The 15,157-nt window shown below is 33.7% G+C and overlaps 2 protein-coding genes across 5 annotated transcripts; one reads left to right on the top strand and one right to left on the bottom strand.

The window, feature by feature from the left end:
- Nucleotides 1-2,097: 2,097 nt before the first annotated feature.
- On the top strand, nucleotides 2,098-12,546 carry LOC143470614 (adipocyte enhancer-binding protein 1-like). Of its 4 annotated transcripts, none has more exons than XM_076968866.1 (13): nucleotides 2,098-2,414; nucleotides 2,532-2,585; nucleotides 2,688-2,843; nucleotides 3,519-3,694; nucleotides 3,859-6,117; nucleotides 6,273-6,325; nucleotides 7,090-7,138; nucleotides 7,337-7,471; nucleotides 8,434-8,547; nucleotides 8,775-8,858; nucleotides 10,318-10,537; nucleotides 10,780-10,894; nucleotides 11,169-12,546. In XM_076968866.1, the coding sequence occupies exons 1-5, from the start codon at nucleotides 2,150-2,152 to the stop codon at nucleotides 3,997-3,999; spliced, it is 792 nt and encodes a 263-aa protein (XP_076824981.1). In that variant the 5' UTR covers nucleotides 2,098-2,149; the 3' UTR covers nucleotides 4,000-6,117; nucleotides 6,273-6,325; nucleotides 7,090-7,138; nucleotides 7,337-7,471; nucleotides 8,434-8,547; nucleotides 8,775-8,858; nucleotides 10,318-10,537; nucleotides 10,780-10,894; nucleotides 11,169-12,546. The 4 variants fall into 4 exon arrangements, with proteins under 4 accessions (XP_076824981.1, XP_076824980.1, XP_076824979.1 ...); XM_076968865.1 differs by having other exon boundaries at nucleotides 6,764-7,138; XM_076968864.1 differs by adding an exon at nucleotides 8,983-9,066 and having other exon boundaries at nucleotides 6,273-7,138.
- A 1,557-nt stretch (nucleotides 12,547-14,103) lies between these two features.
- LOC143470368 (beta/gamma-crystallin-like) lies at nucleotides 14,104-15,077 on the bottom strand. The gene is made up of 3 exons (XM_076968447.1): nucleotides 14,938-15,077; nucleotides 14,570-14,691; nucleotides 14,104-14,421 (listed from the first exon to the last, which is right to left on the bottom strand). The coding sequence occupies exons 1-3, from the start codon at nucleotides 14,944-14,946 to the stop codon at nucleotides 14,295-14,297; spliced, it is 258 nt and encodes an 85-aa protein (XP_076824562.1). The 5' UTR covers nucleotides 14,947-15,077; the 3' UTR covers nucleotides 14,104-14,294.
- Between the last annotated feature and the right edge of the window lie 80 nt (nucleotides 15,078-15,157).

The raw sequence follows: 15,157 nt of genomic DNA, 5'->3' as shown, positions 1-15,157 counted from the left end.
TAGCTTAAAAGATATATTCGGCGTTGATCGACTGTTAGTAAACTTTGCTTAATGATAAACAGTAAGTTGTAAACCTCATGCCGTTCAAGATAAATGACATTACACAGGTGAAAACTGTATGTTCGTGGCATTTTCATTTGTTTAATGCAAAATTCTGCATTATTTGCAACATGTAGCAAACTGAGCTATTTAAATTCAGTCACGAGACTAGGCTCTATACGTACTTCTTGTACGTATTTGCTTTTCGACAGCTACATTCATCAAAGTTGTTTATCAGCTTATTTATTTAGGGTTACCATATTTTCATCGTCGGATTCGATACGTTTGTAGATTTTACTTTCAAGTGAAATAATAACGCTGTTATAACTTTACCAAATGTACGAAATTCCTTAGCAATATTTTTGGCGTTTTTGTGTGATAAATACAGCTGCAGTTTCCATAAAAAAACACTAAAGACAAAAACTGAGCTTATTTGTGCAAAGTCACTTCAGTTTCGAGCATAAATATTTACCAGTTCCTTGACTTTGTTCAATAACGCAAAATCAGCTTTAACTATTAAGTTCGTAATATTTCAAAATTGTAAAGTTGGTTGCATGTCACCATTGAAATTGTACACAATTGAACACTAACTCGACAGGAAGACGATCTCTTCTTTAAGCTATTTGGTTGCATAAAAGAAAAAAATACGTTCCATGCGTCAGTGTTGTAAAAAGCCGGCGTATTACATTTCGTATCAAGCGCCCTATACTTTTCAATTTCTGATGAAAATTTTTCTTGACTGTAAAAAACAAAACTCAAAATGATAGCGTTTGGATTTTTTAGAACGCCCCCGGAGGACAATATTTTTTCTTGACAACGGAGAACAAATTCACCACAAAGAGGACATAATATGGTAGCCCCTTTTTTATTCATATTCTCATCTCTATCTTGAACCTGATGTTTCAAGACCTATCAAGATTTACGGCAGGGTTTTGAATCGATTGTAGAAGGAAGCAGATGGTTTATTTATGTGACACCATCGCACCTACTAACCATATGTATTGTGCTTGGCTAAATATGATGCAAGTTGCAAATAAGGTTTTGTGTTGCAGAAATAGCGCACGACGTGTAAAAGCCTCAATCAATCAATTTCAACATTTTATCGGCATCGTGAGGAAGCTACTGGTAATACACTGATAACAACGTGCGCTAATACGCAGAGGAAAGTGATGAAGTCTGGAAGGCTTAAAAAGTGCATGAAAATTGTCATGGTGTTAACCTGCTGATGGCAACTAGCATCCGGGACGCTAAATACAATGAAAAAAAGCAAAAATTTAAATTTTCATATTTACAACCACGTTGTCCAGACGCAGATAAGAGGGTGGTAAGACAGCTCAGTATGATTTGGCAGAAGATTTTCGTAGCATAGCAATGATTCTGAAAAAGTTATAAATTTAATAACTTTTTAGAATGCGTTATGTTGAAGTCGGAAGAATTCAAACAATTTTAAAAGGCCCCGGCTCCAGATAAAAAGGGTATTGGACGATTTGTAAGAATCGTACAAATTGTACAAATTGCTGCTAAATTCTTTGTTTTACTAAATCTCAAGTTCATTGTCTTAGAATCAGTCAAACGATTTTCAGAAAAATCGTCCCAGGCGTCTAAAGTTGTTCAGCAGACCTGTGGTAACCGATTAACCGCATGGATTCGAAGAAAATTTGCTACAGAGAAATACCACAAAGCTTTTTTGTTATCGTAGCTGGCTTTTACCCTAACAGTATGTAAAAGAAATAAGTAGCTGCCATAAGCTATGTGCATGTTAATGCGATCATCATGAAATGAGCAATTAACATCTAGCAAGGTCATATTGAGTCAGTCGTGAACTGCTTAAGAAGTTAAAGTAACAAGATGCATGTATAATACTAGAATGAATTTAAAAATAAATTTCAAACAAAACATATTTGAAAAAGAACTAAAGATAACAAAAAACACTTTTGAAAACAAAAGAGTTTAATTTGTTACGTTAATATTATCAAAGTTACCAGAAAACTTTTAAAATACAGTTTTTAGATTTAAAATTAATAACCATAGTTCTCTTCTGTGTTATATTGCAGGACCTGATAGAAATTATAAGTCGAACTATAACGTGTAAAAGTCTCTGTTTAACAAAATGCAAAACCTAATTCTAGTCTTTTGTGTTATTAATTTTGTCATTTCTGGCAACGCAAATCAGCAAGTTTGTCTGACTCTCACACAGCAAGGTGACAATCATGAGCCCTCACCGGCCCAGGGTCCACCTGGACGTCGGGGACCGCCTGGTATACCTGGTACGAAAGGTAGTATTGGTCCGCCAGGTGTGCAAGGTGTGCCAGGACAGGGTGTGTGTAATCCCACCGAAATCGAAGAGCTGCGTGGAAAACTTCAAGCTGTCGAAGGTATGGAAAAAACAATAAAAGAGAGCCCTAAATATAAAAGCAAGACTAAACTTTAAAAACAAGCTGTCATATATCGAACTATTATATAATTTTAAAAAGAAACGCTTTAAATCACAGATGCCTTAAACGTTATCATCGTGGAACGACGAGAGCAAAAAAGACACGATGAAGGTAAGTGAAGATTTTGACTCCTTTGCTTCAAAGTGTGGATAACTAACGATTTATTTCACCTTAATTGATTTCCTGACTTTTCCCGTTTTAAATCAACTGTAGCTGCTTCGTGCACGGTTGGACTTAAAGATGGAAGAGTGAGAGATGAGGATATTACTGCTTCTTCGGTTAATGGAGTTGGTCGCGAAGCTTTCCGAGCAAGACTTGATAACACTTTTGGATCAGAAAGTAATATAGGGGCTTGGAGCCCAAGGGATGGTAAGTTTGAAATCCAGTTCTCACTTTCAACTTTTTTTTTATTGCATTTTCTTTCTTTTTACCATAAAAGTCATTGATGTGTTTATCACTTACGCCACATTAGTCAGAATTGTTACGCATCAATCAATCGCGTTACGCCTCGAGTCGTTTCGTTACAGAAAATTAGTTCGAGTTTACTCAAATAAGTCATTTCTTGCATCTATAGTAATATACTACACTGAATTAATTTATTGCCCATCAATATAACCTTACCCACGTGTTAAGTTACAAGTCTCCAAGCAAACACCGACAAAGACATTGTGACGAAATTAATCAATGTTTAAAATCCTGTGCATTCATACAGCATCAGAAACATTTGAAAACGTATTGAAATACATATAAGCAATTGAATTTAATGTCGTTTATAACCAATGAGATGTTATACCTATATTAAGTTTAGTTGATTTCTGACAAAGATCGAGTCGAGCCTTTTGAAAACTTTTCAAACAAAAATCCGATCAAGCCGCCTTAGAAATGTGATTTGAGTTTTATGCACAAGTTGTAGTAATTGATGCATATCTTTACATCACACACACACACACGCACGCACGCTTTGTAGACACGTTTGTAGATTATATTAAATTTTTTCGTTTATTTGTTTGGTAAATAATCTTTTTTTTTCTTTGTTAATTCCAGAAAGTGTTAGTCATTGGATTCAAATCGACTTAAAAGTGTCAACGAGTTTGACTGGAGTTATCACTCAAGGCAGACCTTCCGGAAGTCCGTATCCGAATTTTGTGAGGAGTTATAAAATATCTTATGGGAATTCCACCAGTGACATGCAAACGATACAAAGCGGTGGAAAAGATTTGGTATAAGCTTACATATATGTTGTGCAGGTTATAGTTGAAAAAAACATTGTAAAATTACCTTTAGGCGTGGTTATCAAACGCTTTAACACGTCTTGGAAATAGTTACACCAACGGATAACTTTGAACATCTAAGCCGAAATTATTTTGTTAACTTCTTTTTTCAGATATTTCAAGGAAATCGGGACGTTAAAGATACCAAAGTAACAAATATTTTTCCACACGCAGTGGTAGCTAGGTACATCCGACTGATCATTGTAATGCACAATAGACATCCGAACCTTCGGCTGGAATACTTGACATGTTAAATGATATTCCACATGACGATACATCACCAACTTAAACGTTTCGACACAATGCTGAATAAATATTAAAAAACTTGGAAAATATTTTTATTTTTTTCTTAATTTTTGTTTAAAACCCTACTTTTTGTGACTTTGATACGTATTTTTCTTTGATTGATCATAAAGTCAACAAATTATCCAAAACTGCAAAGTTTTTCTGCAAATTTTGCAATTTCACGTTTACTTTTATGAATGAAAAATTGCATTCACAGAAAATTTATGACTTATTCACTATTAGCAGCCCTAAAAAGGCGTACCAAATGTTTTTGTTTAGAAAAATGTAGACTATTAAACAATTGTTTAAAAGCAACACATCACTATAATGACAACACACATTGTTTGTGCAAGACTTTTTAAACAATGATAACAATTTAACATGATTAGTTGGTTCTCAATTGTGATTCGAAATTATAGGATCCATTCACCAACAGAAAACTTTTAGTAAAAGAAACAAATCATGCCTGATGTTAGTTTTATTGCTTATCGCAGTCATGAACTTTCTCAGAAGGTAAATGGTAAAATGCATCGCAGATATTAATAGTCACTGAAACCGAATGCTTTGTATGAAATAATTTCGAATATAACAATTACAAACAAAATGAGTGTAGGTTTAGGATTCGTACGCTTATACGATATTAGAAAAACATGAATACAACAGTTGGACTAAAATTGACCTCGGCCACATTGAACTTAACTATAGTCCTTAAACAAATGTAAGTTTAACTTAGGTTTTACCGTTTCGATGCTGAAAATGTCTGAGCAAGATTTTGATTATTTCTTTGGGCAGATTTCGATGTTGTTCTAATCACGTGACGAAATGAGAGTAATAACTAGGGCAACCAAAAGTCAATATGATCAATTTTTTTTAACCTGCCCAGAATGTTATCAAACAAGCACAAAACAAATTTCAGCTTTGTACGACGTGTGGTATAGAAGTTATTAGGTCAAATAAAGTCAAAATGTTACGTTAGGTCAAAATACGGTCAAATTGTTTCTTTAGGTCTTTTTTTAGGTCAAAATCTATTAAACTTGTAATTTTGTAACCATTTTGTAATATTATTCTTCCGTTTTTCTCTTTTCTTGTACCGCAAACAATTCCAGTGCCGCAAATTTTACTTAGAACCAAAGCCACGAAGAGAGGGAAGGCTTTTCAGCGCGTTTGGTGACGTCACGATGTGACGGCATTGCATTTGAAAGTGCAAGTTGTCAATGTTAATACGCAGAAGCGAAAAAAAGTCAACACTAGAAAAGCATTTTGTCATTTTTAAATGCAGCTTTAGATTAGAAAGTTGCTGTAGACAGTGTAGAGACTATCAGTATAGCGTTTTTCAAAATGAGGTCAAAATTTAAACGTTTTAGGTCAAAATAAGGTCAAAATTTAAACTTTTTAGGTCAAAATGAGGTCAAAATTTGCAAATTTTAAGGTCAAAATTTAAACTTTTTAGGTCAAAAAACTGGTTGCCCTAGTAATAACTTTGAATCGAGCATTAGCTTCACTACGTGCGTGTGCTTGCGACGGCTTGCGCAACATCGCATGCTTTTCCTTGCGACTGCTTCGCTTTGCGTAGGCTACCGGTATTTGCATTTAGTAATACTTTAAAGCTTAATCCTTTACTTTGAATAAAAGACCCCGCTAGACTACCACGCCTTCGTGTTAATCATTATTTAAACCCGCTTAAGGCTGGTAATTATTATTAACCTTTGACACAAATTTTCCTTATAAACTTTTGGGTTAACTTTTGCGTCTACGAAGTCAAGAGAATAGTGAAAATTAGGCCTACTACAGTGGTTCTCAACCAAAGAGATTTAAACAGGAAAATGTTTAAGTCTCTTTGTTCTCAGCGGAGAGCCACTTGGTTCACTATTGGGGAGAAAAACTTAGAATCCTTAGTTACAAAAGCGAATGAGTTAATAAGATGTTCATGCCGTATTTGTTTTGACATTTTGTTGCTTACAAGCAGGCGAGGCCGTGATTCGAGCAGTACCCGATCAATTGTTCTCTATCAGACACGCTGAGAGTTTTACGGCACAACCTGCAAAGTCAAATTATGTCTAGGCCAAGTGATTTGAAGAGTTTAATGAGTATGTGTAGCCTAAATACATATAATTTCAATTAGGCTATAACCTACAGCTACAGTATCAGCTGCGATTTAGCGCTTTCTCTTATTTTTATGACGTCAATCCAATTAGAATAATAGTTACAAACTTGCACTTATCATCCAATATTTTAACTCTAGGGAGAGCACAAAGATTGCAACCATGGGAACTGACCTTACATGATTTCATAAAGGTGGGCATGTATGGCGGTGTAGGGCTACTTACTTATCTTTGCATGATATCTTGTGATTTAACAAGTGATACTTGGCGTTGGTGTGTGCTTTCCTTGTCGGTAACACGACCTTCGAATACAGACTATATGCTAAATACAAGTATTTGCATAAAAAAGTCCACTCCAAATGTTGCAACGTTCCTATTTCCTCAAGATAATTAAACTTTTAAGGTTCAAAAATATTTTGCCACCTTGCTGTTACAGTATGGAAAAATTATTTCCTATTATACTTGAAAAATGTTTTTGAAAGAAATTTGTAACCGCCATCTTTCGTATTATTTTTGCGATGACATCTGCAAATATGTTTTGTTATATTTGTTTCATAAACAATTTTTTTGTTTTCTGAAAGAAAAGTCAGTGACCCGAAGCGTTTGTATGTTTTGTCCGTGTTACATTTAGCTTTGTGCTTGGACAAACACCTTTCGACGTTGGCCGAAATTTAATCTTCATCAAATACGACCGACTCTAATAAAAGTTGTTCTACATCCAGACGTGTCACCTTACACAAAGACTGCAGATATTTCATATATTACTTTTAACTTATAGTTCAATAAACATTGCCATTAATAATACATTACAATAAGGAGATGATATTTTTGCGAAACCTCTCATTCTACTTGTTTGTTTGACCAATTTTAACATTCAACCGTTTTGACAGTATTTATGCATTCGACAGTTAATTAGCATTGTTTTAATCATATTTATGCACGTTCTTGTCATTGCAGAGAAATGAGCAACAACACTTGGATCAGAACGCACTACAGTTAATGATTGGCAAGTACAAAACTTTGAAAATTAAAACTTATATCATAATATCATTATTTTTCCATACTATTTTTTAAACCACAACCTAGTTGGTTTTAATCTATAGCGATATAATCCATAGCGGTTGTTTTAATGCTCGAGCTCGACAACATAGACATCAACTATTATGAATAGTTACTGTAGCTTAAATTCTTGATTGCTTTGCAGATATGTGGCTTAACCAGCACCCGCCGTTACCCTTATTAACTTTGTCAACATTTCCAATGACTCCGCAAGCTTGCTCGCCAACTTTCACATAAATAAGTCAATACTACAGCATGTCCTGCAACCGCCGATGAAAAGGTAAATAGGAGAGCAGTGCTCGTTTATTTCTTGATGAAACATTCATTTGAAAGAGCTTGTATATTGGATTAGTACATGTTGTATTTTGGAGACAATATCATGATAATATCGTAAAACAAGTAGACTGTAGGCCTATTAATAGGAGTAATTGGATGCCTTTGAAGATTCTCAACGGAGCAACTTGGCTCACGATTTATTGATTTTGTGTCCACATCATTGGCCTGTTGATTACAATCTCAACAATAGACTAAATAAAAGTAAATAACTCGTAAGCCATTATTTGCAAGAAATTCAAACTTTGTTAGGTTTGGCGCGTTTTCATTTGTTTAAGTTGTTGTCGTAGTATAAATTCAGACTTTCATTATGATATCACCAGGTAAAACTTAAAGGAAATAGTACTTAAATTAAATGATAGTAATTAATGGAAATTAAAGTTAAGCATGGAAATCACATAAAATAACAAGAACTAATTCATAGTTTCATTGGTGAACAATTTCATGACTATAATAACTATTTGGTTCAAACATTATCACACCAAGTATGTTAGCATTCACACATTGTGATCTAAAATCAGTCGGAATCAGATTTGAAATTTTCTGACACCACGGACCCAAAATTTTTGTGGTCTGTGTGGAAAAAATTATGCTAACTTGTCAAACATACCAGTATGTATTGGCTGAGAGGTTTTACTAATTAAATAGTATTTTTAGCTCTAAGTATAACATCCTGAGAAGCAAACAAAAACTACAAGTTACCGAAGAATTAAGTTAATTAATAAGCTCCCAAGCCTCAACCATTTTAGTAGCTAATTTTCATAATAATAATAGTACTTCCATTTTTTGAACAACATAGTCGTCGTTCAATCCAATGTGTCACGTTGCATACTGTACATGTTGTGTATAATATGAGAATTTTCAATATACATGTTTTTCCATTGCTGTTAACAGTTTTCTTGTTTTTAGTTTGTTGTCTGCCTTGTTACAAGAACTGCACAAACACGGAGAAACGAAGCCATTTTCACTGCTGCATGTGTCCAGCAGTCATAACAAGAAGTTTCAATTTTAAACGTCATCTAGGTAGGTTTTACAGTGCCATTTCCATCTTTCCGTTTCACTGTTATTTGTAAATACCGGTACATGCTGCCAACGTTGAGCAATTGGACTGTTATAAACATCTGATACACAACATACATAGTTACACTTTTTACTAGCACTAGTAATTTGTTGACTTAACTATAATTAGTATATTTGATAGCCTTATAACTATTTATACATGTATTATATATTTGTTGAACATTTTTCAGAATTATGCTCAACGGCTGGCAAACGATTGTTTTCAGGGGATGATAAGGTATCAGATGATGCAACATGCACAAAACTTTTGAAAAGTATGTCTGTTGTTGATAACCATTGTATTTGTTATTGCTATACAACTATAAATTTTCCTTACAGAATATGCAGTATGTTCACTGTACAAGGTTCCATTAGATTTATACTTACAAACTATTGCAGAGTCCACTTCTATATGGAAATGGCTCATTCTGTGCGTAATGTGATTACGTGAACATACTGCATACCAATGTACATGAACATGACGTAATGCAACTTTAGTTATGAACGCATTTTAGTTGTGTGTATTGTGCATGTCTGACATACTTGTGTTATTACTCGTGTGCAATTCGCCTAGTACCAGGGCTTTGGAGCAGGCGTAAATGTTAAATTGCTCCAGCTCCGGAGCTCATTGATACCACTGCTCCGGCTCCATTACGTCAAAAACTGAGGTTTAAGGATAAGTGCTCAATTTGGAATATCTATTAATAATAATTTTTCAAACAACTGGCTCCAGCTCCATTTGAATTTCACGTAGAGCTCCAGCTCCGTTAAAAATGCACGGCTCCAGCTCCAAAGCCCTGCCTAGTACTGCACTTTTTGTGATCCCCAGACATGTCTCAATAACCAAATTATACTGTATTAAAGTTATTAATCACTACCATGTATCTTTAATATAGCTGTTGAATACACAGTGTAAAGGCTATTGTAGAAATAATAGAAAAATCAGTTTTATCATCACTAAGGAGACATGCAGAAAAGGCCCATTCAGTGATTCAGTCCAAACACAGCAGTATTATTGTTGACAAGAAAAGTGGGATTTTCGTGGTTGCTTGTTCTAGCTCAGGATTACTTGCACCCATACATGTTCAAAAATACATTTCTCGAAAGCTCATTATGTCTTCTAAGTTCTAACTCATTGTGTTGTGACATAATAAAAGCAAGTGCGGTTTTCAATCCAGCCATTGAATTTGAGCATTTGAAATCTGTTGAAATGCCCAAATTCAAGATGATGTTTTTCTAGACAAGGAGGTCTTAAACAAACTGGTACAGCTGAAAATTATTTCAGAAAACTCAAAGGAAAGATGTAGCAATTTGCATGATGAAAGCTTAAACACGACTTGCCATTAATTTTGTATGCATTTTTTCAAAGTTTGAGGTTAAAGTGGACAAATGAAATATTACTCAGTATACATACATGAAACAAAATACTTTTCCAAACTCCGACGTGTTAGAGTTACATATGACTCAAATGAAGGAGTTTGGTCCTGTGTGGCACATTGGTATTGTAAAGGTACCAGATATAATGTGGCTGTAAGAATATGGTTTAGAATTGATTAAAACAGTAAAATATTTCTATAGAGGGCATTATTGAAGTATACGAGCCCGTAGTAGTCAGGGATGTATGAATATTGTGTAATGAACACATTTCTGAGAGAAATTACAGAGGATGATATTTTATCAGTATGCTTTAGTGTTTTCTTACATAGGAATTTATACTTTCTATTTTGCTTTTAGCTCTACAGATACCAGTCTCAAAAATGATGATAAATTCATCATGGAGTATTATATTACAAAGAAATCAATACCATCGATCCTTTCAGACCAACTTCTTGATAAAAAAAAGCCAAGCAAACCTTTAATTTCTGCTGAAGTTGATTGTCCTTCATGCATGGGAAGTTTACAACCACTACCGGCAAAAAAGGCACAGTGTATTGAATGGGAGTTACATGGCATGGTAACTTTGGTGTGATATTTAATGGGTAGTATAGTTGTCATTGCAAGGTTTTTTGTTGCTCAGTAATCGGATTGTATTATGTGTACTATATAGTTTTGATGAAGGCTAGAAAGATTTTTAAACTTATTTCTTTTAAGACATTTGGTTGGTTGGAAAACAGTGTCAGGCATGTGGGCTGAAATTACGTTTTAAATTAATAAATTAATTTTAAAGCAAATTTTTAAACTGTTGAATTGTTGTAGGAAGCAGAACGTTTTTTGTGCCAAAATTTGTTTGAAGACGCAGATTTCAAAGCTGATTCAGCTTCGTGTACTTTGTACAGACAGAATTTTGGCAACTTATTGTTCAATATGACAGGTAAACATTATTTAAAGTTCAAACAGCTACGGTTTAATGGTGCTATTGCAGTGCTTTTTTTCTATTTTACATAAAATTAGAAATCATTGTACATAGTGTCAACCATTCTGACAAAATGCTAATGTACTTAAAGTGAAGAATATGAATGATTGCAATAATGGAACATTCGTGTAATGTTTCTATACTTGAATTGTACTGAATTGTGCTGAATTACAACAATAGTATGGAAAGCATGGTTGTTGCTTAATGTGACATGTTTCAATTACATTATTAGATGAAAGTTTTTCGGAAAATTACTGTTTTATGTGTCATGATGCAAAACCACCAAAATCATTTCATGGAGACACAATAAATTGGGTATGATTCCTATGAAGTATGACAGAATTTACATATTCCCACACTTTTCTTTATTGCTGTATTAGAATGAAAAGGTTGGACAGGCAAATTCGCTTACATACTTTGTTACAAATTTTGTGGGAAATAGTATTGATTTATTAACGCAAGTACTTAACAGTATTTAAAAACAGTTAATAAATAAATTTAATAAAATCTTTGTTTTCGTCAAAAAAAATGGTAATTAGATATTTAATATCAAGTAATTTCATTTGTTTCAAAGCACAAATACAATCAGTTTTTAAATTATAAAGGGTAAAGACATTGTATGTGATACTTCGTAGAATTTGGTGATTCCTGAAAAAAATTGGTACTTTGCCAGTTTTACATAAAAATGACTTTTTTAAGTTGTGATACCTGTACATTTTTAACAAATTAGTTTTGTCATACAAATGAAACATGGAGGAAAACTTTCTGGTTGTATAGTAATTCTACATCTGTATGTCTCGTGAAAATTGTTTTCTTGAAATAGATTTTATAATTATCTTATTAATTATTTGTCATGTAATTATAGAAGTGCAGAAAAAAAATTTTGATTTGAATTTTAAAACCAGCCTGCTTGTAGTTTTGTGGTAAGGTCAATTAATATATTTTTATTTACACGGCCATTTGGTATTCTAATCTGCTTTCAAAACAAACTAGTCGGTTTTTCTTGCATTTCCAAAGTGCAGTATCTACACTACACTATTTGGATTGAAATTCTAAAAGAAACTTTTTTTAGAACATTCTAGTTAATATTGATCATTTAATGTGTACATTTTTACGAGCGCTGGACTCAGGATGATGCAACTCGTGTTCGATACTCAGCTCAAAATAAACAAGACAACTATCTGATAACGTTCACGCACAGCCTCTAACTCCCAGTTTAACTTTTGCAAAGACCTTTCCCAATCCAAGTATAAATATTCTGAAAAAAGACGTTTTATGCTGAGTCAAACATTATTATTTTGTTGATCGATGCTACAAGATGTCATGAGGAGAGGATATTAAATCTGAGGACATGTCTAGTATGTAAAAGCAGTAGAAGATATCATCTATATGCCCTCTTTTTATACTGCTGCCCGCAATAGCCCTTTTTCCTGTATTCGCTGCTCGTAATTTTGCTGAAATAAATGAACATGGACCAGCACAGCCCGGAATGAGTCTAGTTGAACCAGACAAATGCACTTACGCCTGTCCGTGTCGTTCGTACTTGTGAATTATGAGTTATTGTGATTATGAATTATTATGAGTTAATAAAATGTATGAACTAGAGGAAATTTCATTGTTTGTATCACTGTTTTCATTAGTTTCAGTTTAACTAAGTTCAGTTGTAGATAATGCACAGCGCCGTTACAGTTGGTGACAAAATTAAACAACTGAAGTATGTTTTTTGAAGAATACATACGTACTGCAATTGTGTAAATTTTTTTGTAAATAATTATTTTAATGCGCCCTAAGCTATCGCTACATAGGGATGTACCTCGGCCGATTTCGGCTTCTGCTCAGCGGATAGTCATAGTTTCGAGCAAGCGGATAACAAAAAAAGCTTATGTCACAAACAGCATAAAGGTTAGCTTATATACCTTTACACTCGAACAAATGTCATGGTAGGTTATTTCCCATCGATATTTCTTACTGCTGTCACGTGATCAATTAGAAATATTTCCAATTGATTATTTCCTGGGGTCCTAGGACTTGTTTAAAAATTAGATGCTTTCTCTATTTCTAGGACATTTCTTGAAATTAAGTGCTTTCTCTACTGTATTTCCAATACTTGTGAAATTAGATAGTTTTTCTACTTATAGGACTTGTCTAGAAGTGAAGTGGTTTCTCTACATTTAGGAAATGTTTACGAATTAGTTGGTTTCCCTACTTTTAAGACTTGTCTACAAACTAGGTGGTTTCCCTAGATTTAGGAATTGTCTACGAATTAGGTGGTTTCCCTACTTTTAAGACTTTTCTACAATTTAGGTGGTTTCCCTAGATTTAAGAATTGTCTTCAAACTAGGTGGTTTCCCTAGATTTAGAAATTGTCTACGAATTAGGTGGTTTCCCTACTTTTAAGACTTTTCTACAATTTAGGTGGTTTCCCTAGATTTAAGAATTGTCTACAAATTAGGTGGTTTCTCTAGATTTAGAAATTGTCTACGAATTAGGTGGTTTCCCTACTTTTAAGACTTTTCTACAATTTAGGTGGTTTCCCTAGATTTAAGAATTGTCTACAAACTAGGTGGTTTCCCTAGATTTAGGAATTGTCTACGAATTAGGTGGTTTCCCTACTTTTAAGACTTTTCTACAATTTAGGTGGTTTCCCTAGATTTAAGAATTGTCTTCAAACTAGGTGGTTTCCCTAGATTTAGAAATTGTCTACGAATTAGGTGGTTTCCCTACTTTTAAGACTTTTCTACAATTTAGGTGGTTTCCCTAGATTTAAGAATTGTCTACAAACTAGGTGGTTTCCCTAGATTTAGAAATTGTCTACGAATTAGGTGGTTTCCCTACTTTTAAGACTTTTCTACAATTTAAGTGGTTTCCCTAGATTTAAGAATTGTCTACAAATTAGGTGGTTTCCCTAGATTTAAGAATTGTCTACAAATTAGGTGATTTCTCTATTTTGGATTTGCTTAGAAATTAGGAGTTATTCCTTTTTACAGTCCAAGCATTACATTTAATTGAAAACATGTCGCAATTGTCTACCACATTTTATTGTGACTGCAATTATAAATCATCACCTGCTATTATAAATATATGATAGAAATGAGTCGAAAACCTTTAGGATTAGTAAATGAGAGATATACATAAAAATTCTAAGAACCACTGGAACTACCTATTACTGTAATCTGCTGTTTTTGTTTATTTTTTTTAAACAGAGATTGATGCAATTAAGTCGATAATGAAGCAGCATTTTTTTGAAAGCCATTTTTTTTCGAAATACTATGATGCTAACGTTGCAGTCGTGAACAATCAAGTCATTTTTGCAGTCATGTAAACACTTCTTTTTGCGTGAACGTCCAAAAAAAACTTTTTAAGCATCTAGTTTGACAGAGGAGAGTTCGTCGTCTTTTCCACCCCACGATTGCGGGTTAGGGTATTTCCCCGGCGTCAGCCTGTAGCTCGGTCCAGAAAATTTTTCATCGTCAAAGATGATCCAACTAAGAAAAAAAGCGTGTTTCGAAATAAATCCATGACACTAACATTTGCATTGACAAGAGTTTTGATATGCTCGAACTTGTTTGAAGGTTGACATACAATCAAATTGTTTGTTTGGTCAATTAAAACCGTGTGTTTTATCTGACTTACTTCCCACTCTCAACTTTTATAGAAGATATGACATCATTGAAGTTAAACTCTGATAAATCTGACACGTTCTTAGTGAGCTCAAGCTTCTTTCCTCCAAAATCAAGGTCTTCATAAAGAATAATCTGAAATAAGAAATTTTTTGTATCTGAAATAACAGAAAATCTTCGATCTGTGTTTGAGTTATATAATAAACATTTAGAAGCGTTTTGAAAGCAAAATATTTAGATCCATGCATAGCAAAATTGGTTAAAATTTTTATTTGTCAACAAAAATGCTCTGGGTACTAAAATGATAATTTGAATAATCAATAATATACACACACACGCATGCTATATCTATCAACAAACGGCCGTAATAAGTTGTCTTACCTTCGCCATCTTTCCCAAACTTTGCAACAACAATGGAGAGATAGGGCAAAAAAATAATCAACTAAACTAATATAAATCCTCCCTGCAAAAGCTTGATTGTTGATTAGATAGTTTTTGGTCAAAACAATTTTGAAAATTCAACAGGGTTGTCTTTGGGGTTTAAATCAAACGCTCTCTGTCTCTTAATAACATAAAATGTTTGGAATAAGCAGTCTGGATA

Source organism: Clavelina lepadiformis, chromosome 9 (assembly GCF_947623445.1).
Source record: "Clavelina lepadiformis chromosome 9, kaClaLepa1.1, whole genome shotgun sequence".
In the NCBI taxonomy this organism is placed as follows: domain Eukaryota; kingdom Metazoa; phylum Chordata; class Ascidiacea; order Aplousobranchia; family Clavelinidae; genus Clavelina; species Clavelina lepadiformis.
Note: the sequence above shows the minus strand (reverse complement) of the source record. Positions and strands in the feature narration are given on the sequence as shown.